The 27,664-nt window shown below is 37.1% G+C and overlaps 2 protein-coding genes across 4 annotated transcripts in view; one reads left to right on the forward strand and one right to left on the reverse strand.

Moving 5' to 3' along the window:
- Positions 1 to 466: 466 nt before the first annotated feature.
- Positions 467 to 27,426, reverse strand: MTBP (MDM2 binding protein). Of its 3 annotated transcripts, none has more exons than XM_030489902.1 (22): positions 27,272 to 27,426; positions 26,743 to 26,823; positions 25,419 to 25,492; positions 25,151 to 25,296; positions 24,609 to 24,667; positions 23,524 to 23,668; positions 22,826 to 22,940; positions 22,090 to 22,224; positions 21,226 to 21,320; positions 20,483 to 20,555; positions 18,772 to 18,889; positions 17,252 to 17,425; positions 15,974 to 16,087; positions 14,496 to 14,660; positions 13,999 to 14,092; positions 12,482 to 12,637; positions 10,224 to 10,319; positions 6,857 to 7,123; positions 5,382 to 5,628; positions 4,127 to 4,240; positions 2,575 to 2,640; positions 467 to 1,070 (listed from the first exon to the last, which is right to left on the reverse strand). In XM_030489902.1, the coding sequence occupies exons 1-22, from the start codon at positions 27,345 to 27,347 to the stop codon at positions 1,035 to 1,037; spliced, it is 2,646 nt and encodes an 881-aa protein (XP_030345762.1). In that variant the 5' UTR covers positions 27,348 to 27,426; the 3' UTR covers positions 467 to 1,034. The 3 variants fall into 3 exon arrangements, with proteins under 3 accessions (XP_030345762.1, XP_030345686.1, XP_030345842.1); XM_030489826.1 differs by having other exon boundaries at positions 22,826 to 22,943; XM_030489982.1 differs by lacking the exon at positions 10,224 to 10,319 and having other exon boundaries at positions 22,826 to 22,943.
- MRPL13 (mitochondrial ribosomal protein L13) overlaps positions 27,321 to 27,664 on the forward strand; it is a 36,936-nt gene continuing 36,592 nt past the window's right edge. The window contains exon 1 of the mRNA XM_030490111.1: positions 27,321 to 27,536. Within this exon, the coding sequence (XP_030345971.1) occupies positions 27,510 to 27,536 (27 nt within the window). The 5' untranslated portion in view covers positions 27,321 to 27,509. The remainder of the gene's footprint in view (positions 27,537 to 27,664) is intronic.

Consider the following 27,664-nt stretch of genomic DNA (forward strand, 5'->3'; position numbering starts at 1 on the left):
CAGCTCCAGTGCCTAGAAAGCTGGAGAAGGACTTTTTATAAAAGCAAGTAGCGATAGGACAAAGGGGAATGGCTTTAAACTGAAAGAGGGTAGATGTAGATTAGATATAAAGAAGTTTTTCACTATGAGGGTGGCGAGACACTGGCACAGGTTGCCCAGAGAAGCTGTGGCTGCCCCTAGTCACACTAGTACAAATAACCACACTAGTACAAGCCAGATGCACACTTGAGACTTAAGCAAACTGAGGCTGAATTTAGTACCTTATTGTGCTTGCAACTCAGGTTGCAATTCTTTCCTTTCCATTTCACATTGGCATGCCAACTCTTAACGCAGCTCTCACAATAATCATTACTGCTATCATCTTGATTTTCTCCTCCTCCAGGAAAAGGAATCTCAGAACTCTCTGATGAATTGTTTCTAAGGAGTGTTACGAAGAGTACACATGAAATTATACCAGAAATTCAGCTTGTAGAACAATGATCCTTTCTTTAATGGAACTTTGCATCAAGTCTCAAAAGAAATGCCTTGCTTGCACCTGCAGCACAGGAACTGTTCTTAGTTATTCTATAAACTACCAACAGTTGATATTGTAAACAGCTGTTTATACAACAGCAAATAGTATGAAGAAAATTCTTCATGCAAAAAGGTAAAACAAAGTAGTTTTGTTATTAAAATTAAATCTGGTGGGGTTTTTATTCACATAAAGAAGAACTATACCAGTTAAATACAATACAAAGCTGTATCAAACCAAGCCAAGCTATATTACTTTTAACGATGAAACATAATAAATACGCATATAAAATAAAACCTTTTTTCATTTGAAATTCTTTTAAAAACTAAAACTTTCAGTATAAAATTTTCAAAACTTGCTACTGTGCTTGAGAAGTGAGCCTATGTAAGTACACTGACCAAAGTCCTCAGGGTGTGTAGGTACGTGTGTGTGAGTATGAGGCAGTTTAATGCTCTTCTCACAGTCAGACATGCCCCATCTCTGCACTTTCTAGGACGGTGTGAGTAGCATCCACGCAGCACCTCTACTTGCCACTCTTCTCTAAAACCCACTCAATCACCTGGGAAAATGAGAAAGCAAAGGATTTATGTAACTACAGGTCTTGAGAACAACTTAAGAACATCCCATACACTTTATCAATTCTTTCTTTATCACCATCTGTGTGGTATTTACAGAATAGGATTTAAAAGCAATCCATTCAAAAAGGAGAAAATGTTGCAATAAACTGAGAGATACAGCATTACCCAAGAACTGTATTTAATTTTACAGAATGCTGTCTTTAGAAAAAGGTATTTTTAGACCCCTTGTATTGAGCTACTTCACCTCACTCTCTCCCTATGTGCTGGCCACAAGGTGCACACACAAGGCTGAAGACTTCCCCCCCAAAAAATTCCTAACACCACAGAAGAAAGACTAAAGGACAATTTGCGCTCTGCTGTATCTACCGCCGTTATTACCGCTGTTTCCCAAACAGGGTGGTTGTTCAGACCACTGACTGGTCCTGGGCAATTACATTTCATGTAAGGTAGTTTTGAAGCATTCTCTAACACAGACAGAGGTGAGTGGCTTAAATGATCCCCAATTTTAATGCCTCTCTTGCCAACAGCAAACACACACGAAACTACCAATTGTCTCCCCAGACGAAGATGGTGGTAAGAAGCAGTGAAACAGCACAATATCCCAGTTCAACAGCAAACATCACAGTCCACATAGCTTTTGAAACCTTATGATCTGTAGGAAGCAATTCACAAGACAGCACAGTACAGAACACACTAAATACTGCTCTCATAGAATAAATTCTGTGGGGATCTAGCAGTGCTCCTCGAGAGTTTGGGGTTTATTATTTAACTGCCCCAGTCCAAATCCTTCCATTTCATTTATTATTTTGAAAACTGTACGGTAAATATGCATGATACTTTTTTCTTTTTCATATCATGGAGGCACTTCAGCATGTTTTTACGTAACTCTTTGATTTAAATTCTGAATTTCTGGAGGAGTATTTACTCCCATCCTTTCCTCTATGCTACTGCCCACATTAGTCCCACCTTACACACATATAAGCTCACGCGATCTCCCTCGTGCTTACAATTATTCCCAAGCTCAAAATTACTAATTTTCATTGCTTCTTTTAAGAAATTTATTTTCTTTTATAGATCCCATTATTGCTTCCTAACCTTTGAAAAGAAATGTTACTTCCTTCAACAAAAGGAAAGAAGAATTCCCTAATGACCCAGGCTTCTCTCAAATGAAGAAAAATCTCTTCTTATTTTTTTTCCAGTGATGTGGAAATATTTATTACCTTCATTTCCACTTATCACCATGCACATCACATTGGGAGCTGTAACTAGAACATCATCTAAAACCTCAATATATGCAACTGAAAATTTTGCCATGGGACTACTGATTGATTTTGGGAGATCAGAGAGTGAAACAAGACCCAAACAAGCCAAAGGAAAGCATCTCTTCATCTCTTAAATGTGTTGACTAAACCATCTTCCAGCCAAGCTGCCACAGCTACATTTAGCCTTGCCTAGTTACAGGAACAAATAAACCAATAGCTTTACCTGTTTAGCATTGTTATTTGCTGTTTTCTTCATTTCATCAAGAAGTCCTCTAGAAGTTTTAAGATCCTGAATAGGAAACACAAAGCCACAGAAATCAGCAAACTTGTAACTCAAATTAGAGTGAGCATGTAAGAGCCCTAATAACCAGGAGGGTGTTACCCTTTTGGCAACTTATTCAGAACCGCAGAAGAATTATTTTACTTCTAACCCATCCCACCTCTCCCCCCCCCCCAAAAAAAAAGGAATAAGCTAAATCTATTTCAATGGCGTGCAGCTCTCCTCTCAGCAGTCCAAACCTAGTATTCCAACATGTGATTGAGCCTTCCTAACCTTCCACACACTTCCAGATGTTTTTTATTTCTCTTAAATGATATTCAAATTTTCTAGTCCTGATTGAAATCATATTTTTATATAAGCATGAAAATGAACTGTGTGCCTAGATTCTGGCAAAGAGTTCTGGCAAAGAACAGAGAAGAGGACTTCGGGAAAGAAAATCAGTGCAACAAAGGAAAAACCTAGAATGTCTTGTCTGCTTTGCAGTCCATTAGGCCAACCTAACCCACTCTCCTGAACAAAGCAAGCACATAACTTTGCTGAAAGAGAAAGGAAAACTAAGAAAATTCATTTACTACTTGTCTCCAAAGAAAAATTATACCTATGATACCATGCTTCTGAAGTATATAGCACAGAAAAGGATTCGAATTGCTCCTACAGTCCTGGGGCTACAGGACAGTTCACGAGAACAAAATCCTGCTATGCCTCTCTCTACATGAGCTTCCCGAAGGAAAGGATCACTGCAGTACTCTTCCTTCTACTCTTCTACTTGAAATAGAACTGTGAACCCATCCGATTTGCCCTACTTGCTCTTCCCTACACACAGCTTCACAAAGAGTGGTAGACTGCAGACAGAAAATACTATAGACATGCAAATGAACAGAAACAGCAGCTCAGCTTATGAGCAACACTTTTAAACACCCTGTACTGTAATTTAACTTGATTTTGTGCCCAGACTATGTAACATGGACTCAAGCATTGACTTACAAAGTCTCCTAACTATTGTGGAAAGAATTCTCATCTCCACCTAAAAATGAGGTTGATACAGGGTGCTGCCAACTCCATACGTGTTAGATAGCTGTGCACATTTACAATGCATTTACAATGACTTTTGTGAGCATGGCAGGGAGCTTGAACTTATGAGTCAGTAGTTTAAGCTAATAGTGTCATAACAAGGGAGAGCTGAGATGTTCCAGCTATGGCTGGGAGACAGCTACAACAGCTAAGGAAGCAATACAATATAAGCATGACCTTACCTAACAGTCCACTACTTTAACATTTTATCTCACATAAAAAACTACCGCTTAATAGTTTAAAAATAACATTAAAATACACTGTAAAACTGTTTTTTCCACTTGACAAGTCCAAAGGTTTATCCACACACTACTAAGACAGCACTAAGAAGTATCAGCTTAATCAAGTCTGAATATCCCACAGTCATCTCAAGTTATTTTCAGGAATGGATTCACTTAACAAAGACCCGTAAGAGTGTGTCTACCTTTAAGTAGAACTTTGATATCTCAAAAAGACGCTGGCTGCATGACGCAAAGCACTTGTGATCTTCTGCAATTCCATGTTTTTCAAGAGTCTTAGCAACCACCTCCTTCAGCATCTTAGAAACAAGAGAAACACACTCAAAAGTTCATCCCAATTATCCGCATGAAAAATTGTCTAAGGGAACGGAAGAAACATTAAAAATAGAACACCCGATCTTTTTTGATGTTGCCTCTTGTCTTCCACTGGCCAATGCCATCAAGCCACTGACAAAGTTCGTCAGAGTTATTTAACAATCGACTTCCATTTCCTTCATCTCAAAAATCAAGGAAATGCTTACATGTCACAGCATTACAAAGGATCAATGAATGGGGTTTGGAAGGCAGAAAAAAAAAAATTGCTAATGGCTTGGGTTTGCTCTTCTCCAAAATATTATATATATACACATACATATATACACATATATAAAAAAATATAAAACTTTTCTTTATATTGATATTCCCTTGACACATCCCTATTAAAAAAATAAAAAATAAATCAGACACTACAATCAGACTAGAAAATTCACTCTGACATTCTTTATATCAGAGATGTTTAAACTTTGCTGTATGTCTGATTGAATCAAACCAATTACACTTACTTGGGTCATCCCAACTCACCTTTGAAAGTACAACATCAACATTCATGCAGTGTCCTCTCTAGCACTCTGGGATTGATTTAAAATAAGCATCACCAAGCCAGAAACACTTTTCTGTACTCTATTTTAAAAGTGGCATTCCTTCTATATAGAGCTATTAGCATTTAAATACTTGGTGCAACACTGTTTAATTATCTTGGTTAATGGACTTGTATCATTACTGGAATATTTTTTTACTCCCAGAGTAGTCTGTTTTTCCACAATGGCTTTGACCCTTCCAGGACAGGTATTTCTTTGGCACCTTTAGGTTTTATATTAATTTCCTACATTTCAAAACTCTTATACATTGACATCCATTCCTACCCTTTTTTATTCCTAGTTGTTCTCTCTCTCAGCCTTAATTCCCTGGGCATGATATAATACTCCTTACATACTCTTTCACTCCTTGCTTCTGCAGCACTCTCCTCAGCGCCTTCAGGATTCACTTACACAAGTGAAGAACGAAATTTAATAACAAATAGAGATGAAGACAGTTTGAGATGAAAAAAAAATTAAAAAATCAAGTCACATGGAAAGAAGTTAAGCAGATGCTTTTTCACAATCAAACAACGTAGACCTTTACCCGTGTATGTTTCTGGGATCTCGATTCCTTAGCTGGCTTTGAAGTCTCAGATTCGGTTGCACCTATATGACTTGCTGAGCCAGCCTTAGTGGTTACTCTGTGGGGCTGACCAGGCTGTTTCAATGGCACTGAAGCTAAAGAAGCTGATCTTTCAGAGTGCCTCCTCGTTACAGCAACTGCACAGTGACTCCCACTACTTCCGCTGGCCTGAGAGAGGAGGGAATCTGTGCTCTCAGATTTGGTCAGCCTGGAAAGGAAACAAAACAGAAAAGTAAAAGAGCTTTTAGATTTTGTTCCGACTCTTTTGTTTCTGCTATAGAGGCTGCTGCTGAGAGAATTAAGTACTGCACATTCTTGCAAACAGCGTCTGAAAACAGCCAACAGGATTCTGTTATGAAACATTTTTTGTGTTAGAAGAACACTTCACTGACTGGTTTGGTCTCTGGTAAATAGACCCATTGTACCTCCACTTAAAAAAGCCTAGAAAGAAACTGAAGAAACGAAGTAACTAAGAACAGAAGCTCTTTGGAAGAAGGGGGAGTTTTGCATAAGGACCCTTCATCTAGATAGCTAGGAGGAGCAGAGTTTGCTGGCCTCCAGTCTCAGGAGAAGACAAAACTTCTTGAAACTCTCTAATTTATTTTGGCCCTACAGGAATGTAACAATTCATCTTTAACTATGGGAAGTTGGGCATTATAATTCTACTGGAACATGGTAATGCTTGATCCTTAGTAATTCCAAAACTCCAATTTACAAAGTGCTAAGTACAGTTGCATCTGCTTTTATAACTATTCACTAAGCTGCAGAAGATACAGATATTCCTAAAACCATACCTCTGTCAAAGGCTTACTGGGATTAGATTGCAAAGGGTATCAAACTGGAAAGAAGGAAGAAGTGAAGTACTACAGTAAAAGTGAATTCAGAAGTAGTGTTACATAGCAGTTATTTTTTATTGACGCAAAGAGCTTGCAACTTCAGAGTGAGGACAAGGTACAAAGGGAAGTCTTAAAAATTAAACTTCCAGAAAATACGTTAATAAACAAGGCTGAGAATAAGCTTGAGTTTTGGTAGGTCATCTTATACAAGCAGTCCTTTAGATTAGGAATTCAATTATTCTGTTTGTATGGTGCTTAGCTTTCTAAACCTTCAGTTGTTTATTTGTACTGCAACAGCACTGACAGTTTTGCTCCTAGATGAGGCTGTCATCTTTTCAAAGGCACTTGAGACTTTGCAAGATACAACCCCAAATCTCTTAAATAAAAGCTGGCTGTGCTGCATAGTTTTGATTAATTTAATGCTATCAATGAGAGGTCACACTTAAGGAAGAAAACCGAACCTACAGAAGAGGCTTAAACAACTAGAACATCTGTCTAGATAGCTTCACAAAAAACATTTCAAGATGGAAGAAAAGATGCATTTCACAAGAAACTACTAAAGTATTTCATGCTAAAGATTTATTTTATTCAGTGCTTTACCTTTTCTTGGGATAAAAGCAATCCAAGTCTTTTGATCTGCGTTTTACCCTTGAAGCCTCTGTTTTGAGTTCGCTTTGTAAAGACTCTCCATCAGGGACACTTCCAGGCTCTGACAAGACTGCAGGAGATGCGAGAGGACTCAAGACAACCGGCACAGGGCAGCACTCTTTGGTGCAAGTAGTCTGAGTTTCATAGCGAATAAGACGAGTTTGAAGCTCAGCATATCCCACATCTCTCTCTAATGCTCTTCTGTTATCTAGACAGTATCTAAAATCGAAATTGGTAAGAAACTTGTGAGAGAAAGTTCCTGCTTTGTTACAGTCTGAAAAAAAAGAAACAAAACTTACTTTTGACCATCATATAAGCTCCAAAGCTTTTGTGTTTGGACTTGTGTATTGTTCTGAAAGATACCTTAAATCAGCCCAGTAAATTAACACCTGCCGGATGGATTTAGCTATATTTAAGACTAACTCCAATGAACAAGCTGAGTCATATACTACTTGTAAGTCTTTACGCTGTGGTCTTACAAATAAGATTTCCATGGACATTAGCAGAATATTTTCCTTGAACAGTAAGTGATGGATTAGGATGCTGAAGATGGATTTTTTTTTTTTTTACTTCTTATAGTTAGTTCTGTGTTACATCTGTATCATCAGTCTCTCTATTTTAGAGTTTACTGGTTTTCATATTCAGTCCATACTTAACAGATGTTACTCCTGTTAACGTGCCAGTGTGAAGTTCCAATAAAACAGCAGTGAGGATAGCTCTGAACCAAACACATGATGAGCCTGGCACACCACAATGGATACAGTAACTTCAGACCTCAGACCTTGCAAGCATCCACCAAAACTTTGAGACCCAGAAAATGTCAGGTTATTGCATATAAAATGATACAGTTTAATATGATAATATGATCATACAGTATGCCTCCACTTCTTCCTGGAAGAATGCAACTTTCTTATTCTAAAAAACCTAATCAAACAAACAAAAAAACCCACCAAGATCTCTTCAGTGCACATACCATAAGAGAAACACATAGAAAATATCTGAACAAAACACCCTGTAGTACAATATATGTAATGTGCAAGTTACAAGTACTCCAGGAATCCCAAAATGCAACGATACTGACATAATTTTAGGAAGAGCCAGGTTGTGCCAAAAACTAGGTTGCTGTGAGATTGCATTAATTGAGTGTAAGTATGCAGAAGACAGGGCATGGGTAAGTGTTTGAAATGCTATTTAGTACAGATTCTTTGCTAAGTGCACTCTCTGGAAACGCAGCCTTTAGCTTTGTCTGTCATATGGCACTGCTATATGAGAGATTCACATGTTTTAAATGCTAAAAATACAGAAGTGTCACTGAACAAGCACAAGCTTCCAAGCTTCCTAATGGTTACAAAGAAAAAGTGGTTTAATCAACCAAAATAAACAACAAACTGTATTAAATATGGTGGAGCTGCAAGAGAACAAATGAACAGTGCTAACTCAGTAAAACATACTCATGAGATTACAACAATGCAAAATGCATCTCAACTAACGTTTATCTTGTGTAAATGATTTCGAAGATTCTTTGCAATAGACCAATGTTTCATTGCCCAGTAACTTCTACTACCTCTACTGCAGGGAAAGACAACATTATTATCCAATATTATTCTATCCTTTTCTTAACAGGCATTCTGAACAATGTGAGCTCTCAGCCCACCCTCCAAACTACTTTGGGATGTTTCCTACTTTTAGGAACTCTAGACATATTCTTTACTTTTACCCCTTAACACAGAGTCATGTTAGATTGCTAGATCTGATTTTTCCACTTTCTTCAGAGTATTTTCATATTCAGGAAGAAAATCACTTTTCTAATAACAGCCCAGCGAATCCACTTCTACAGCTGAGTAAGACTTTCCACTAGAAATAAATTCATTATCTGCTAAGAGTACATTCTCTCAACTCACAAATTCCAAGGTATTTAATTTTCCTTATTTATATTCTTAGTCCCCGGAGTAATCACATCCCCTAGAAAGATAAAAATGTTTTTATCTTTCGAGCTTAAATTGCCGCTTTACTCACTCTGCTTTAACAGCAATTACTTTCTCTTTGCAACACAGGATTCAAGTGTTTGGCACAGGTTCATTACACCAGAAATTTGTTTTAATCATAGGTTCTTCCCTTTCATACTAGTTTCTACCATCTCACTCTATTGCCTCCCTCCCTTATTGCTAGCACATTCCCCTTGTAACATCATTATCCCAGGGTTTCCCTGCTCTCCACAATATTCAGGCCCTGCTGTGGTCTCTACCTGTCATATTTTGCCATAAGAAGAGGCAGCACAAGCTATGCTGTGCCTAATTTGAATCCCCACGCACACCACCTGCTGAGGGTAAGCAGGTCAACAAGCTACCACACGCCAACAGCCAAGCGCTTTCTTCCCACACATGGCAGGGCAAATCTGCGTTTCTCTTATCTACCCAGTTGCCCTTCTATGTCTTTTGTTACAGACTTAAAAAGGCTAACAGGCTCCTAAGTTACCAGCAGTTGATAGGAAAAAAAAAATCCAGCAGTATCATTAATCACATTATGATAATCTGAAAATGCAATTTTAGGAGGTGGAAGAAATTTGCAGGAAGATCAAAACTGCCGTTGCTGTGCTAAGACTAAGAGTCTGTCCACACAGAAGAGTTATGCTGAATTACCTACTCTAGAGTCTGACTATGTCCTTTTCCTCTTCTCCTCAATGACATTTATAACTTTTCTAAATGATTTTTATACAGCTACATTATGATGTTTGCCCATCTGAAGCTTTGACAAATAACTAATGCTGGCTGTCTGGGACCAAATACAATCCTAACGGTATTGATCCTTTTGAAGATTCCACTAACACTTGCCTGCTGGTGCTGTTGTCAGGTTTCCCAAACACACAAGTAGCTTAACAGCGGGTCTCATAAACCTTGTGACTATTAGTCTGAAAGTGCCTACAATTCAATATCAAGTAGAAACTACATATGTAGTTCACCAGTGTGCGGCTCCAGGGACTTGGTATGTACTAATGAACCCTCTTCCCCTTGCCACTTCTAATTGTGAATTACAATTTTCAGAGACATTGAGAATTGCTACAGCAGTACAGCTTAAAAAAAAAAAACCCCTTAAGTGTTTTTACATTACCATCAAGACAGGAGTGTTGCAATTTAAACTAGTGAATCAAATAAAGGTAAGAAGGGGAGAGGTGTCATGGGCAAAGTTGTTCCAGTGAAGGAAAAGGATACATAAAGTTTTCCATAATTAGTGTTCATGTCACTTGAAATGTTTCTAATTATACCATGACTGGAAGATGAAAAATAATTTTGGGAAAAGAAGCCCAAGGAAGGAAACTTACTCAAGTCCATGATAATGGCACCCAGTTGCTTTTTCAAAAGGTAAACCTCTGAGTTTCCGAGGAGTAAGCTCTGGTGTCAAAAGAAATGTGTTTTCACTGAAAGGATAAAAATACAGATCTATTTTAACTAATTACAGTCGGGATAAATTAAACTTCCTGAAGCCAGAAACAAATACCTTGCCATAGGAAGACCAAAACAGCATGTATTGTAGCTAAGCCCCTGGGTACAGCATCAAAAAAATATTAAAGCTCTACGGAAGTGAGAATTTAAGTTCAACTAACTAATACCTACTGTGCTATTATTATTACAGAAGCTTTTAGACATTTCAACCAGTTTAGAGGTCACTGCTCCAAATACTTTATCAGTAAAACCAGGCAACTATCACCACAACTATCACACCTATTTCACAATGGGACACCTGAGAAGAACCAGGAACTGACCTCCCGTTTCTCAATCCAGTGCTACAATCAGTGAATTCCTTCTCTTTAGCTTCAAGTTGTTGTCAAAGCTAACTGTTGCCCAGGCTTCATAACTAACCACTTGTCTCCTGTGACGTTTGAATTCCAGCTAGTAACTCTCTGCAACTAAATCATAGGAATGTATTTGAAAGTATTTCAACAGAATAAGCAAAACAGACAGAAAGAGCCTGCTGCCAGATCCTAGCATACCCTGTAAAGTCACATCCCATTTATTCTTCCCAAAGAAGGGAAGAGATGAAGGCAAGAAGTAGCAGTATCTGAAACTTACACATTGTTTCAAGTTTTATTCACATAGACTGTCTCTGCATCATTACCACTGAAAAAATTATCTGGGAAAAACATCCAGGAAAAATGTGATACTGAATTTAGAAGGATGGTAATTTAGAAAGACAGTCAGCCAAAACTCTTGTCTATCAAACGCCTGTTGAAGCTCAAACATCAAAAACAAGTGAAAATGCCTTTAATTCACTAGTCACTCATAAAATCACTTTTTAACTCCTGTGGGTCAGGAAAACCTTTGGGTCTGTTTTCACTGTGCTTGAACATCCGCTGTGCAAACCATTCTTCAAGAGAATTGAAGTACTCTATGTTATGAAGACTTTCTGGAGGCTTTTGAAAAATCAGGGATTAAAAAAAACCCAAACATCTTTGTAGCTAACAAATTATTCACTTCTTTCCCACACAACTCATTGGAATTAAAATATTTTACATTATAGCCAAAATTCTAAATCATCTGCACTCATCAACTAACAGTTCTGTAGAGGACTCTCAATCTTCACTGTGTATTTTCTAACTTGCTTGAATTCTTTACTCAGAACATCTTTAGGTTAGTTTCAAAACTCCAGTAAGTATTTTACTGAAGTCTCCAAAATCCTACAGAACCTTTCCCTCTCACAAGGCCTCTTATTACATATAATGTAGTTTAAAAAAGTATCAAGGGCTGTATCTAATAATTCCATTTTACATTCCATTATTCAACATTTAAAAGGTCAACAAATATAATGCTAGTGACTGCAAAGATGGTCTTGCTTACCTAGCAGTCTATCACACTCTTCACAAATAGCACAGGCTCTGCTTCTACAAACCTTATCTGACTCTTATACAGGTTGGGCTTAACTCTAACAGATGTTCAGATCCTGAATATTACTCCATTACCTCCCTCTATCAATCTTCCTACTGAAAAAGCAATGGTTAATACACTAATACTTACCCACAGACACGCCACTTGCAAAGCAGTCAGAATAGACAAGCTTTGTTTAAAGAGCAATTTACCATATAAGAATACCAGTAGGAATGCTGGACCAGCATGACATTAGACCAACACAATGAAATAGGCTCAGCTATTGCCTTTTTTTACACTTTAATTGTCTTCCCACCTAGTCTCCCCTCCACTGAATGAAAGAAATGACACCAATAAAATTAAAGTTCTGCCACAGTAACTTGTACTTTGCTGGAAATACTCTTTTGGAAATGGACAAGTATGGTGGTGACAGCCTGTAGCATAGCCACAGCAAAGGTCTACTGGCATCAGGTGATTACTTTGTTAATTAAATTCATAGGGCCAACATCATCATCTCTGGCCATTTCAGATTCTTAAAGAACTAAGTAGCAAGACCAACTGGAGGACCGTAACTTGATTTCACTGGCAGGCATGTGATGAAAATATGTTCAAGTTACAAACTCAAATCCAGTTAGACTGTTCTGAGACACTCATTCAGTTGTTATTCACATTCCCCTACATCAGTTCTGAGTGTGGTTTTGATCTGCTGAATTCATACCGTTTGGGTATTTGTAGTGGTTGAAGATCACCGATGGGCAGCCCTTCTGGTGTGAAGTATTTCAGTAATTCTTTAGCATCGAGCAATGTCAGTGACTCCCGCTGGCTATCTTTATGCCCCAGCAATTGCTCAGATGAATGTGCAAACATAGGAACTCTGAAACAAGGAAAAGAAAAAAAAAGACCAATCTAAGATTATTTTTTTTTTTTCCTTTTCAATCTTTGTGTTGGTAATCTCATTGTAGTTAAAAAAGAAAATCACTGCTAGTTGGGAGCAATTAAATGTATTGCCAAAGTAAAATGAACAAGGTTGCTCCTTGAGAACATTTACATGAATGTTTATCATAAGGTATATTTGATGCAAATTCTCTACCATCCTACTAAAGAAAAGTTATTCCTTCAAGATTTTAGAGCACAGTTATGAAATAAAACCTGGGAAAAATATTATTCGTCCCTTTTTTCCATTTAAAAAAGAGACATACAACATACAGCAAAGGAACTATGAAGCCACTACTGCATGCAACTCTCAGATCTATTTTATTTTCACTGTTGTTAATCAAGGATAGCAAAATTCTTTCTTTTGTACCGTTAAGCAACATGCTAAGCACTGACTCAGAATAAGCAGAAGATAGCCAGTTCAGAATGAAATAAAAGTTAACTGACTATGAAACAGAAAGGTCCTTCGGGAAGCTTTTCGAAAGCTAATTAGAAGGAAGAACTTCATCTCTTCGAGAAACAAAATGCATTAATAATACCCATGAGAAAGCAGAGATATAATGTGAGAAGTTCTGACATGCAAAACTCCAATCTACGCCATGGCTAACTATGGCATTTGAAAGACAGAAATGGGGTGCAAGTGAGTAAGAAAAGGTGGTTGGACACCTGGCTCTAAAGATCTGTCAGCAAAAACATTAAGGAACAGCAAAGATCGTTAAGTCTTGCATAAAAGTGAGATCTACACCAAAATCAATAAGCTGTATTAAGGAAGACAAAGGTCCACAGGTTTCACTTTCATAGCACTGAAGGAAAAACAAAACTAAATATAAATTTCAAATATAAAACCAATGGGATCTTCTACTTGAAAATTACTTGAGACCCAATACTAAGTACTGACTATTTAGGAAATATGGTACATGCTGACAAAAACTGCTGTACTATCTTTATTATTTATGCCCCAGAGCCTGTTGGGAGAGAAAAAAAAGGGGTTGAATGTTTTTCTACTCTGGCTACTATTTTCCAGTAGTTCCATTTGGTAATTTAATTTTAGAACTATGTTACTTTTAGCTAACTTTCAGTTCTGTTTTATCAATAGAAATCAAAACAATGATACTTTAAATACCAAAAAGATACGCCTTTGGAAATGGACAGAAACTTAGTTTTTGCCTTAAGCAATGTTTCCTCTGAAAGATTATAAATGTATTTGAAAACAGTTTACAGAATGGCTGTCAACATCTACAGTTACCCTACAGTAGTGCTTAATGGCCACTACAAAGATAATCTCCAGTATTTAGCCATCACCTCATTTTTTGTTTGGTTTTTTCAAAGTTTTCCAAATTCTGAAGAACATGTCTTTCTGGCCATTCCAATGGATTTGGCTCCATTAAATCAGGTTCTGCAAGAAATATACAGTGGATAACCTTTAATAGAAATAAAACAGCTTACTCTTTAAAGAAATACATATATTTATATAAACTGCCTTATACATACTCCTTCATATATATATATACACACACATACATACATATATATATATAAGTATATAAATATAATGAAAATCTGTCTGGTGCTGTGATGAGAAATGTTTTCTGCATAATTTTTTTGTCAAGGAAAAGAAAGGAAGCAGTTACTGCGAGGGTAATTTCAGTTTGCATAAAAGGCCTAGAAAGCTACTTCACTTTTCTATTTTTCCCTCCTCTGGTAAAAGACTCTCCTCCTTTTAGTAAAAAAATTGGCAACAGTTACGAAAATACATCAAAAGAGAATAAGCAGTGTATTTTCTAAATAGCAATACTTACCAAAAGTCACAGTGCATGACGTAGTTTTACTGACAACCTTCTGTAGAACAGGGTTAGAAAGACCAGTGTTGCACAGGTCCAAGAAAGATTCTCTTGTAAGCTCTAGCAATTTTTTGAGCTCACCAGTAGAAATAACTGGAGGCTGTTCATTCAATTCCTTTCGCTCTATAAAAGGAAAGAGAAAGAAAGAGAAGTTACTGCACCCATTAAGTAACAAAGAGTAACTGGAGCGTGCTAAAAACCAACCAAACAAGAAAATCCATAAACACAAGTTAGTTAACTGGTCACTATACTGACTGTTACATGGGCAAGTGAAAAAACCTTGCAGTGAGAATAGCTGAAATCACATAAGAATCACCTTTTTACAGCCCTTTAATTTCTGTATATGTGAATTTCTGAGTATATCCAGGTTTGAATCCCCCAGAGACAAACATCTGGACTTGCTGAACCTAAACATGAAAAGCTCCAGTCTGCAGAGCCTCCTACCCACCTATTTTTACTCCTGTTGCAGGAGGGTGGCTCCAGCATAACTGATAGCCTGTTCCATTATCTTTGGTCAGAATATCAAGGGTGAGGTAGTTCTGATATGACTTAAGATGATTAGCAAATCCCAACTGCTCCTGTTCAGTCTTCATCCTAATGGAAATGGGTGACCCACTCAAAACAAACTAAAACACAAGCTCTAAAGAAGCCCCAGGCTCAGGGTTAAAGTAGACAGGAATCTGAGAATGACTGCAAGTTAGTGGGGGTGGAAGACAAGACTATTAGCAGATATCTTTTTATTCTTGATCTGGTATTCTGTTACTGGTAATATACTTATCTTCACAGTATGCCATTTTCAATAATCTAGCCAATCTCTCAGAAGCAGTTTTTGTTTTAATTGAGTCTTAAAAAGACTTAAAGAGTCTTAAAGCAATGGACTTAGATGGAAAAAATCAGGACAGTAAAACACACTTCTCATCAAAGTCATGAAAATCTACAGAGGATGACCTTTCAGTTATTGTTACGTATGATGTATCATGACAAATGTAACAAATCTCCAATGCATACTTCTCTGCTGTGTAAGACTTCTGCAAGAAACAATAAAAAGCCCCTGAAAACCCCAAACCAGAATTATTTCTGTAGAAGGCACATCCAGCAGTAAGGAGTTTTGGAGAGAAAAGACATAAACAAAAAACCAAAGCAGAGAAAAAGTTAATTACCACAGAATTATTCCAAAACTATGCTCAAACATTCAGAATATTAGTGTAACAAACACCCACCAACTTTAAAGTTCAGTGTCCTCTTTTCCTCAATATTTAAGTCATTATCTGACATATAATCATGGATATACTACAGAAAGTTTCTTTTTAAAGCTCCACTTTTTTCTTCACAAAGTGATCAGCTCACTTCTGTAAGGTGAGCAGTCACACTCAGTTTGAAATAAAGACCTTCTAAATATTGGTTTGCGAACTACCAGTGTTCTCCCCATTACTTACTGAGATATTCCTTCAATGCAAACAGTTGGAGACGAGTCAGTTTCTTTTCTCTCTGTACAATCTCCTCTCCACAAAAATTTGGCAGGGACCTGATAAAGTCAGCAATAAAAAAGCCTGTAGAGATTAGGAGAAATTTATTATTAAGATTCTCTCATAGCACTTTGGAGACACCAAGTCATTACTTCTTTTAAGAAGATGGAAACACAAGAGACATACAAATTTCCTACTCGCAGGAAACAACCAGACTTTCAAATACAGCTGATCATTTGAAAAAAAAACAACAACAACAAAAAGAAATTAATTACAACTGAACATCAGGGGATAGCTTAGAATAGATATCTGACCATATTTTAGAATTTCTGTACTAAACCAATATAATGACAACACAATTAACACAACTAACATTTAAGGAAGGTAAAAAGATCCTCATTTTGATGCCAGGAAAGAAAGAAGTTTTCTCTCAACATCTGGTCTAGGACTTTCAGTCTTCTGACAGTGTACTAATGAGATTTTAATCAGGACAAATGGTAAGTAGTCAGTCATATCACACATGGATTTATTTCAATAATAAGGAAATAAGCGGATAAGATGCAGGTCACTGTGCTCTTTATCAGTGTTATTGAGAGCAAACACATGAAGTAGCAGAGTTATCTACTACATGGAGTTGTAACAGGACAACTACTTTAAGATAAATGCCTACATACACGCTCTTACCTAGTGGAGCAGCTACGATACGAGTGCTAGCTCGTATCCTAATCACTTTACAATAATGTGGACATCTGCAAAGTAACTGAAGACATAGTCATGAAATTCAACTTGCCTGCTCACTTTGTGGGTTTTACTTGTGGGTTTTAAGTCATCAGTTAAACAGGCTTGTCAACAGCTAATTGCCTTGATTTTAGGCATGGGTTGGTCATCCTTTACACCAACAATACCTACCTTTTAAACTTTAAGTTTTTGCAAATTTGATTTGCATCCATATTGCCTGGATGCCCGTGTACATTAAAACATTTACAACCAGTCACAGTTATGAGAAATGAGTGACTACAACTTCACATAGTCAATTTAAAAAATATGGTAGTAGTAAATTGTGTGAATAAATAAGTCCTTACATTTTTTACCAATTTGAAAAAATATTGCTGAAAGAGTATTCAAAGTGTACTATTCTTCTGTTTTCTCCCTCTTAACACAGATTGCAATGAATAGAAGGAACATATATATTTTAGTAGCACTTGCCTATATTCAGATACTCTCAAATAGATAAGTAATAATCCTTACTTGACTCTGTTTCTTCTGCTTTTGTGTTTAGCTTTCCATTTACTGCAGCAAGAGTGGCCATACCATTGATCTGGCTAGCTGAATGAACCAAGGTTGCTTTACATCCTCTAGAGCCATTCCCTTGTAGCAAGAAATAATATCGGCAAGATTCTCCTTTCAGTTCAATTTCTGGAACTTAAACACATCAGGACATAACTGTGAAACACCCTCAGGAAAACAGCTTTAAAACAAGCTATCATTCACCATCAAAATTATTCCCCTTGCTCTCTTCTGTTCTGTGAGAAATGTTACTGACAACTTTTCAGGAGGCACACTAACTACAGCTGATATTTACCCCTTCAAAAGTTACATGCTGAAGAGCATGCAAAATCTATGAGCTATAGCGGCGAAGATGAGTTTGGACCATGCTGCTGGCTTAAAGCTAGTGTGTTACCAGAACTGAACTCCTGTGACCATAGCAAGGAGCAGCTTTCCAATGCAGGCTACAAAGTACATCTGGTAACTCTACAACCACCAACCAAGAGGAATTCTTCAACAGATCTTCGTAAAAGGCACGCCTTTAACTGGCAAAACTACATTTTAACCATGAAACAATGAAGAGTTAGACAAATAGTGTGTTACGCATGTATTGACTAGAGAAGCGTCTGTTTTGCTAGGTTAAGAACAGGCATCTTTGCACATGTGGAGTGAATAATGGTAAATGGTCACTGAAAGAACATGTAGAAGAAAGACTGTACACGCTCTTTCCAAGGAAGCTGCGTTATTCACTAGAAGAATTTCATTCACTGCTTTATACTTGTGCATAGCCTGGGTGAGAGATCAAAACATTCTATTTTTAAACACTGGCATATAGTATGCACTTTTGATAATAAATTAATGTAGGAATTGATGGTAACGGTGAAAGGATGGGTTTGCTATCTTTTTACATAAAAAAAACATTTTTTAGCACATTGGTAGATGTAGAAACTGAGAGAATGAAAACTTTTTGCTGTACTAATTTTTAAAAGCCAAATCGATTTCATAAGATATCTGCAGTGCCATCTCAATAAATAACTAAAGAGCAGCTTGATATTTATTAGTATTACACATTTTTGTTTGGAACAAATATAAAGTATTTCAGTCTTTCGTGAAAAGTTTGATGGGGAAGAGAAGAGTGGGGAAATCCCACTACCTCAATATATACATCCAAAAAAAGAAGAAAGAAAAGAACAAGAAAGAAAAAAGGATTCCAGACATATTTTCACTATTGTCCCATTCCTCATTTCCCTAGTATATTGAAATATTTTCCTTTTCCAGTTTATCTTGGCATCGCCAAGTTAACAATTTCCCCCTACAAAAAGTCTGCATAGCTGAATTCACATTCATCAAAACTATTTGTATCAATGAAGATTACAATCACTGACTTAATCTCACTGGAGAAAAAAAGGGCATCCCCAAATGTATAGAAAAATCCCACCATATAAATATATATACACATACACACAACAAAATGTATCTGTAGTCATCTTCCTTTTACCTACCAGTAATGACCTTGGGTTTCCTAGTCATATATTCTTTCCATTTCTTGGTACTCAGCTGGGCAGGGGATGGGATTACTACACTGCTTACATTACACGGCAATGTAAATAAAGCTCCCACCTAAATAATGAGAGCAAAAACAATACATGCAATATTACTGCAACTGGCTTTAAGTTTCATTCTTGAACTACCTATTAGCCTCTATTCCAAATGTACCTCAATTGAAGAAAAATCTCTTTACTTAACACTTCTGTCATTCACATCAAGATGTAAAAGCATCTGGCACAAAGCTGTAAAAATTACACTTCTTTTTTGCTCCAGTTGAAGGCTCATTAACTGCTGAACTTCTATTTCATACATTAAAAGGTATCTGCTAGGAATTACAAGTCTTTCAGTAATCTGGCTAAAAACACTTCTGTAGAGTAGTATCCAGAATAAAAAGAGAGTTCAAAGATACAGTTGGCATTGGCAACTCTGCATTCCTTTGATAAACATCTAATTTTTTTCCTCCCTACATATTATCCTTTTCAATTAATAGGATACTGGACTACATTTATGTTTTTACATAAATTTCAGGCCAATAAGCACTAACAGAAAAAAAAGCATAAGTATTTGAATGCTCAAGCAATTCACAATGATTATACACCTATTAGAAAAGCCTACAAATACATCATACTTCCAGTAGCAGATTGAAAAAAAAATCCCTATGAGAAATCATTATCTTGGAAACATATTCAATTCAACGTGCGTGGACTTTATAAAGTAGCCTGAGAATGTGTTTTAACTGTTTTGGCTTTTTGTTTAAAAGAACTAGTAAAAATGCAAGCTCTTAGATTGTAAAAGATAAAATGAAAAGTACCTAGGATATTTACCAATATAAACCAATATATATACACCATATATTGGTATATATACTAACAGAAAACTATTCCAAAATGTACCTCTGATACAGCATTAGAAAAAGGACTTCTTTCTTTTCTGCTAAGCATAATAGAGTGGCAGGGGAAGAAAAAAGTTACTAAAAATCTAAATAACAAGCTGAAGATGAAACATACAGCCTGATAATGGAATTCCACCTCCACAGTAAATAAAGAACATAAGTTATTCATTATAACTGTACCAGCATTTTCAAATTCCAGGTTGTGTTTTAACAGACATAGATTTATTTTATAAACAGTAAAAAACCCCTTTCCTAAACAAGCATATATCACCTTAAACATTCAGGAGAAACATCTTCAAACTAATACTGTGGCTATGAATAACCATGCTATCATTCCAAAGGGAGAGTGGTGTGGAAAATTAGCCCTGGCGTTTCAAGAACTTTTTATCCAAAATCGAAACAGAAAAGCAGAACATTCATGTGCAAAATAAAAAAGCTTGCCACTTCAGACTAGCTAGATACATTTTGAAGGCTGCACAAGCCTGCCTTTTGCTAAAAGAATAGCTGAATTATGATAGCACAGAAATTATCTGTCAGAATAGAAATAAAGTTACAAAATGTTTTAGGAGATCATAACTTCGCTAAGGTAAAACCGTTCAGTGAGCTCACATATTGTTCAGACCTGTATAGCATGCACCTTTAAAAGCCAAATTTGCTTTAGAACTGTCCTGGGAGCTTGCACAGAGACTAAGTTTAAAAATACTATTCTTGTATCTTTTATGAATGATATACCTACTTTCATTTTTCTGCTATACCTAAAGAAAAGATTTTACCTTCCCAGAGAGGAAAGAAAACTGGTCCAAAAGCAGCGTAGATGTTTCCTTGATACTGTTTCTTGTCAGGCATCTGAACAGAACAGTTTAAGGAACCTCATCTTCACAAAGAACTGCATATCTCTATTTTATAAATCATGTTACCATCATATTTCAAATAAGGACTGCAAGTGTCTAACATCTGACACTCCAGTACCGCAAAATATATGAAAGTCACCTTTCCAGGCAAAGTGAATGATGAAATACACCACTGACATCTCTAATATAGGCAAGCATAAACAGATATTTATGAATTCATAATCCAGGCAGGCTTATACAGCCTCAGCTACTATTGTTACACCAAGACTTGTACCAAAAGTATAAACCCAATAAAAATACACCTTGAGATCTCTGCAGCATACACAACCTGAGAGAAAAACTCTGCTATATCTTGCTACAGATCTTGCATCTACACGATAAAAACATTTAAATTTATGCAGCAGTAAATATTTCTCTTTTCCCACAAATAGCATACACAAAGTACATGTGCAATACTATCAAAAAATAGCTGTTTATTATTACTGTAATTTAAATTTTAACATTAAAAAATTGATTTGTGAAGACTCACTCTGACTGTTTTGGCAGGCTAGAATAGAATGAGCCCTTGTCAATCCTCATGTATTGCTTGCATAGGTAGATCCTTATTGCATTCTTTGTGCTATAGACCATTATCAGCAGTAGTTTAGATCCTTAAAAAAGGATACAGCTCAAATTCCAGATCCGATATAAAAAAGGAAGGTAGGTCAGAGAGCACCACCATCTGTAAAAATTCTAGTGCAGGACCATAGTAATGAAAAACCTGAAAAGAGATCAGAACAAAAATATCTGTAACACTGTATATGATGCTATCTCAGTGGAACTCTCTCAAGTGTTTTGTACCTCTGAAGGAGGTATAAAGGTATGTAAAGAGAAATGCATTTCACAATACCATATTAAACATGAATATATAAAAAATAACGAAGGTATTTAATTCTGTTTGATGAAGCTTATTTTGTAGAATGTCAACCATGTGCATCAAATGGGTTGTAACTCTTATCCAAATCCAAAAAAAAAATACTATCTAGCAGGAACAGACAAATGCAATCCAAAACGTATATTTAAACAATGAGAATGATCATCTCTTAACTGGTATTGGCTTTCATAAACAGTTTTTTGTTTTTATCAACAAATACAGTTCTGGAGTTCCCACTGAGTATCTGCTTCTGGTGGAAAACATGAAACAGCAACAGTAATTTAAAATAAACAATCAAACTTTTAAAATTAAATAGAAAATGTTAGATAATACAGCATTCATAAATAAATTACATATTCTGAGTATTGACATTAAACAATCTTAATTTTTACTTGAGAAAAACATTGGTATCACATTCATAAGAACAAACAGATGAAGTTTAAGAGCCTGTTTGAGAACACACATGAACAAAAGAAGTATTCCTCAATCTTATGCAATCATTACTTTCATGTTTAATTTTCAATTCTGACTAAGGTTTGCCAACTACTAATTTTCCTCAGGAAAGTAAAACAGAAGAATTCTAGAGGCTCAAAGAAAGATCACGAATAATACTTGCCTCTGGCAAAGCATCAGTATTCTTTGATTGTCGTTCTCTTTTAACAGCAAAGCAAGAACTTAAATGTGAAGTGCTGAATGTCTTTGCTGAAGTGCTTTTCATACAGAAGTCTGGAAAACTAACTTCTGATCCAAACTGGAAAAAGGGAAAATAGAAAACAAATGTGTCAAAAGAGAGAGAAAAGTTATTTCTCTTCAGCCAGTTGTCAGTATTACTATTTTAAACAGTTAGTATTATATTTGTATCCAACAGATCTGTAAAAATATTACTTAACCAACTACTATATCCAAAACCTTAATACAGAAAATGTAAACAATGTCTTTCACAATCAAAAGCTATCAGCCTTTGCAGAAACATTAGACCTGTGCATGCAACAATGATATACAGTTACATGATAATGATTTTTGATAGATACGAAACAACCTAATTTTGAACAAGCAGCAATAAGGCAAATCTTTCAGAGGAGAGCATCTGGATTTCTGAAATTCCAGTCTTCATGCCCTGATCTCGCTTATCCTTTCATCATGCTAAAAAAGCAACTTGTTTTCCCACCCAGCCTCACTATTCCTCAACCAGCATTTTAATTCCCCACCTACACTTCACTTTACCTCTTTGAATTACATTGTCAAAACCAAATTTAGCTTAAAGCATAAAATGCGCTATACTGCATAATACGTGCTTTAAATGATGTACACAGATGCTTTAAAAAAACCGTGGCTGAGAAAAGTTATTTTACCTTTCTTTCCCAGATCTGAATCTTTCCTCTCCAGAGTTCCTTTGAATCAATGATATTCATGATATTATCTGAAGATACAAAGGCTGCTGATAGATAGTCTGCAATCTTTTGCCAGCTACTGTAAAAGTAAGAAAGAATTAACCTTGCCAAATTTAATACTACAAATTAATATGAAGTGCAATTTGACAGAATTTACATGAGAGCTACATAATCATTTTACAAAACCTGGAAAACTACTATCAATACAAATTACTATGTAGCATAGTACAACTTCAAAACATTGTATGCACACTGAAGCCACTACCAGTGTAAAGAGAAAACATTTTCACAGAATGGTTTGGGTTGGAAGGGACCTTCAAGATCACCTAGTTCCAAACTCCCTGCAATAGGCAGGGATACCTCCCACTAGACCAGGTTGCCCAAAGCCCAAAGCCCCATCCAAGCTGGCCTTGAACAATTCCATTTTACCTTCTGCTCTCACAGAAACAGGAACTTCGGAAGACTTGCTTTTTTGCTTGCCCCTCTGGTTAGGGCATGTATTTACAATAAATCACCATGAGTAATTCCTCTGCTCAAACAATAACGAAAGACAGATCTACATATTTTCAAAGTATACATGTAAAGTATTCAAGACCCTGATATACAACTAACACGAAACAAAAGCGACCTTGTTTACAGATCTAAAATAAATGGCATACCCTTTAAAGTCATTTGCTGCAATAGTGATTTTCGCAGAGTGCCATTCTCTCAGGTGTTTCAGGGCACCAACAGCAGGTAAGCAGTCTTTTAACTTGGGTCCCTCTCGTTCAACAGCCTGCAGTATTACATCAACCATTGTTCTGCCTGTAAAAACAGTTACATACGAATCAAAATACCATTATTCATTAAATTATTCTGTCATTTAAAGATATAAGTACATCACCGACTAAATGAGCTTAAAGATCAACTTCAAGCAACTTCAGCAAGATTTAAAACACTTTTCACGCATTTTAGCTCGTCTCTCGCTGCTCCTCTCAGATAAGCACAAAATATTTTGCTATTCACTCAGGTACAGCAGTTCTGTACCTTTCTCCTCTCTCTCAGCACTGAATTTCACAGATCAGAGTTGTCTCTGACAACTCTGATCTGACACGACGCTGTGTCGCTTTCCTTCTTTTAACACCTATGAACTGCTACTTCTCATTCTTTCTGCATTCAGTTCCTTTGCTGTCCCAAAGCAACTACCGTAACACTTATGTAACCCCAACATGAAAGGTAATGTGCATCCCAAGTTTATAAAATCTGAATGCAACAGTTCTATGTTTTTTCATGCTCCTTGGCTCCCACCCACAAGCAATCATCTGTCAAATCAGATGCAAGATGAATTTTAACAGCTTACAGTGGTTTCCCCACATGAACAACAATTATTTGTTAGCTGTGACAAGATGATACCTTCCATTTTTTTCATAAAAGCTTTCTATGGTTGAATGTTGAGTTTTGTATTGCTCATTGTCTATTGCTACTTTGGTGCCATTTCAGATGGAAAAATTAATTACACATATTAAACAATTCACCTTAAACTCTACTGAAATATAGCCTTCCAACGAAACAAGCAGCAAACTACTCTGTAAGCTGATCTGCAAGGCCAATCACACTCAAGTTCCTTAAACTACTTGCAAGAGCGGCATATAAATTAATTCAAATAACAAACCAACATCTGTTGAATTCTTCCATTTGACTCTGATTTTACCAGATGAGGTTTCACAGTAATAACTAACAAGATAAAAAAATTAAGAGAGATTACCTGGGGCAGGCAGTTTATCAGCTAACTGATGCAGACTTTCTGCAGCTTCATCATAGATACTGAAAATGAAGAGCAACACGGTTGGAAACAAAACATAAAGTAATTTAGAAACGAAAAGTTACAACTAACAACTACTACTTGAGGTAAGTATCTTATATCATTAAAATTCTGCACTAACATATCTAAGCAATGAGATATACTTATCTCCCCTTTCACTGGGGCAGAAGTAGGCTAAATGACTTCAAAACTGTCTGCAGTAAAACTGGAAGTAAGACTCACGATGGATTAGTACGAAACTTCTTTTTCTATATATAACTGTCAGTTGTTACGACTGTTCAGCTATTCTATAAAAGTTAACTGTAGCTAAAAAAATAAAGCTATGTTAAACAAAATAGAATTATTTTTAGTAGCAGTAGGGATTGTTAATAGTTAACTCTTGCTTTGGCAATAACTTTTACTCATTAAATTTTCTTTATTCCCTTGTGTTATTTCTGTTATATGTCAGATCACTATACTTCCAATAAGAATATCAATATGCATACTCAGTCATAGAGAGTGACTCTCTACTGTTATTGTCATCTTCCTCAAAATTTTGTATGGCTCCCAGGCATCCATCAATACTTGTCTGGAGAGAGTCTTCATTTTTCTGTGTGTCAAAATTTATTTCCTCCCAGTCAGAACTGCAGAACTAATCAAACAAAAAGAGTTATTTATGCAAAAATAAGTTGGAACATCACAGTTTTAACTTGCACTAAAGACAGATAGCTGAGGAACTTACATTGTGAGGGAAAAAAAAAACCCAAGTTTTACCTGATAGTAACCACATATAACATGTCTCGCAAAATACCACTTCTTGACTCCTGGAATACCAGCCACTGAACATGCTGCAAAGAGGTAAAACAATTATTTAAAATAATAAATCCACAATAATCCATTCTACCTATTATAATGAACATCTTTTGAAAGAATCTATGTAAGCAATTTAACGTGCCCGAGTTCTACTTTCCTTTGGCATCATAATTAAGTTCTAACAATATTAAGGTGTAGGTAAATGTCTTGTCAAGTGCCTAACTATTTCTGATCCTCTGAGTGTTGGTAAGTAAGAAAATCTTTGACCTCTTCTCTATCCTAGGCAATACGGCTCTCCATTTGCAGAGGTTGTATCATATCTAAAGTAAATCACAACTTCCATAACTGTGGTTCACACAGTTCACAAAATGAGATGCTCTCTCAACATTTCTATGCAATTAAAAGCACAGAAGTTGAAAACAGCTTAACATTCCCATCTTTATGAATTTTACCAGCTTATAGTGGTTTCCCCACTATACTTCCTCACTATACTATATTTCCCCACTTGTATAAATATATAACATGAATAACAATTATATGTTAGCTGTGACAACATGAGCCTTAACAGCTCAATGCTGGATATCCAAACCAAGGTAAAGAATTAAGAAAGCATTTTTTAACAACAACAACAAAAAAAAAAAAACAAACCACACAAACAAAAAAAAAAAAACCACAAAACACCACCCAACCACTGAAACTACTAATGCAGATCTTCAGAAATCTACTTTAAGATTATAAAATTATTTAACAAATATTCACAGATAAAGGTTCTGAATTGCTACCAAACAAATATTGCTTCCACTGAAAAAATTAGAAGACGTCACAGGAGCAATGAAAATATTAAGGTCAGGCTGGACAGGGCTTGGAGCAACCCAGTCTAGTGGAAGGTGTCCCTGCTCGTGGCATGGGGGATGGAACTAGATGATCTTTAAAGTCCCTTTCAACCCAAACCATTCTATGACTCTATGATCAAGCTGCCCACTGAAATAAGAAGCAAGCTCTTTCCTACTTTTCCTTGCTAAACTGGATTGAAATCTGCCAACCTTTCGAAACCTTTCTCTTTCACTTCTTCTGTCCAATCTATTTAACTGCCTCCTAACACCTCATGCTCTGAAAAGACATCAGTTCTCCACAGAAACAGCAGCAGCAGACACAGTCCCACCTGCAAGTTGAGACACACTGCAGAAACTGGTTTGCCTTCAGTTTCTGATTTGGTTCAGCTAGACCACAAAATGTGCCTAGGCCAATTCCTCGATAACATTTGCCCTACCTTACTATACGTTACCTGGGAACGTGCTCACATCTGCATTTACAGATGAGTTACAGCTTTCTTTCAGGAACTGATAAACACTTGCAGCAGTCTCAGCTGGGGAAAAAAAAATAAGTTTTTAAAATTACTGAATTACAGTCTTGCTTTTTTGCAAAAACAGTATAAAGCTTAGCTCATTATTAGTAATTAAAAAAACCCCACAACAAACCAAACAAATAAAAAAGCAAAACCCAAATCTGACAGATTTGCAGTTTAAGAAGGTGAATTTTGGAAAACTCTCGTTAAAGCAGCGCTCAGGAACGCCCTACCGAGTTATATAGCAATGTCGCAATAAAAAACCAACCCCCCTGAATTTCTGGGGATTTAAGTCATTATATACTTTAAGGGGGGTGTGCTAAGGAGGTAGGATCCAGGAAAGCCTGCACGGGCGGAGGTACTGGAGCAGCCACCGTGAAGAACAGCCCTCCCCAGGCCAGATCGCTTGGGCCCGCGGCAGAGGCTCCGCACACGGCGCGGCCTCCAGTCCGGTACCCAGAGGCGGTACCTGCTCCGGGCCTGCCCGCCGCAGCTCCCTCGCTCCTGCGCTCCCCCCAGCTCAGCAGCAGGACGTAGCGGTCCATGGCCCGGCGGGACGCGGACGGAGCCGCCGCCGCCGCCGCCGCCGCTCCGAACGGCCCGCGCTGCCGCCCTTGCACCGCCCCTCGCAGCGAAGCGCTTCCGCTTCCCGCCGGTGCGGCGGCCAAGGGGCTCTGCTTCCCGTCAGCCGCGGCGGCAGGGCGGCTATGGCCAGTTTCACCAAGGCGGCCCAGGTGAGCACGGAGTGCGGCCCTCTTCTCCCCTTTGGGCCAGGCACTGTCGGGGCGGCCGCTGCTCTGAGGGCGGCCGCAGTGGCGCGGAGAGCGGCCGTGAGGGAGAGGCAGGAGGCTCCCATGGGAGG

This window comes from Strigops habroptila, chromosome 1 (assembly GCF_004027225.2).
Source record: "Strigops habroptila isolate Jane chromosome 1, bStrHab1.2.pri, whole genome shotgun sequence".
NCBI lineage: Eukaryota > Metazoa > Chordata > Aves > Psittaciformes > Psittacidae > Strigops > Strigops habroptila.

Excerpts from the sequence above, each read along its gene's own strand:
- MTBP (XM_030489826.1), bottom strand. The coding sequence starts at position 27,347 with ATGGACCGCTACGTCCTGCTGCTGAGCTGGGGGGAGCGCAGGAGCGAG. Across the intron at positions 23,669-24,608 it reads TGATAAACTGCCTGCCCCAG|GCAGAACAATGGTTGATGTA; the intron begins GTAATCTCTCTT and ends CTGTTTTTACAG. Across the intron at positions 17,426-18,771 it reads GAAACCCAAGGTCATTACTG|TTCCAGAAATTGAACTGAAA; the intron begins GTAGGTAAAAGG and ends GATGTGTTTAAG.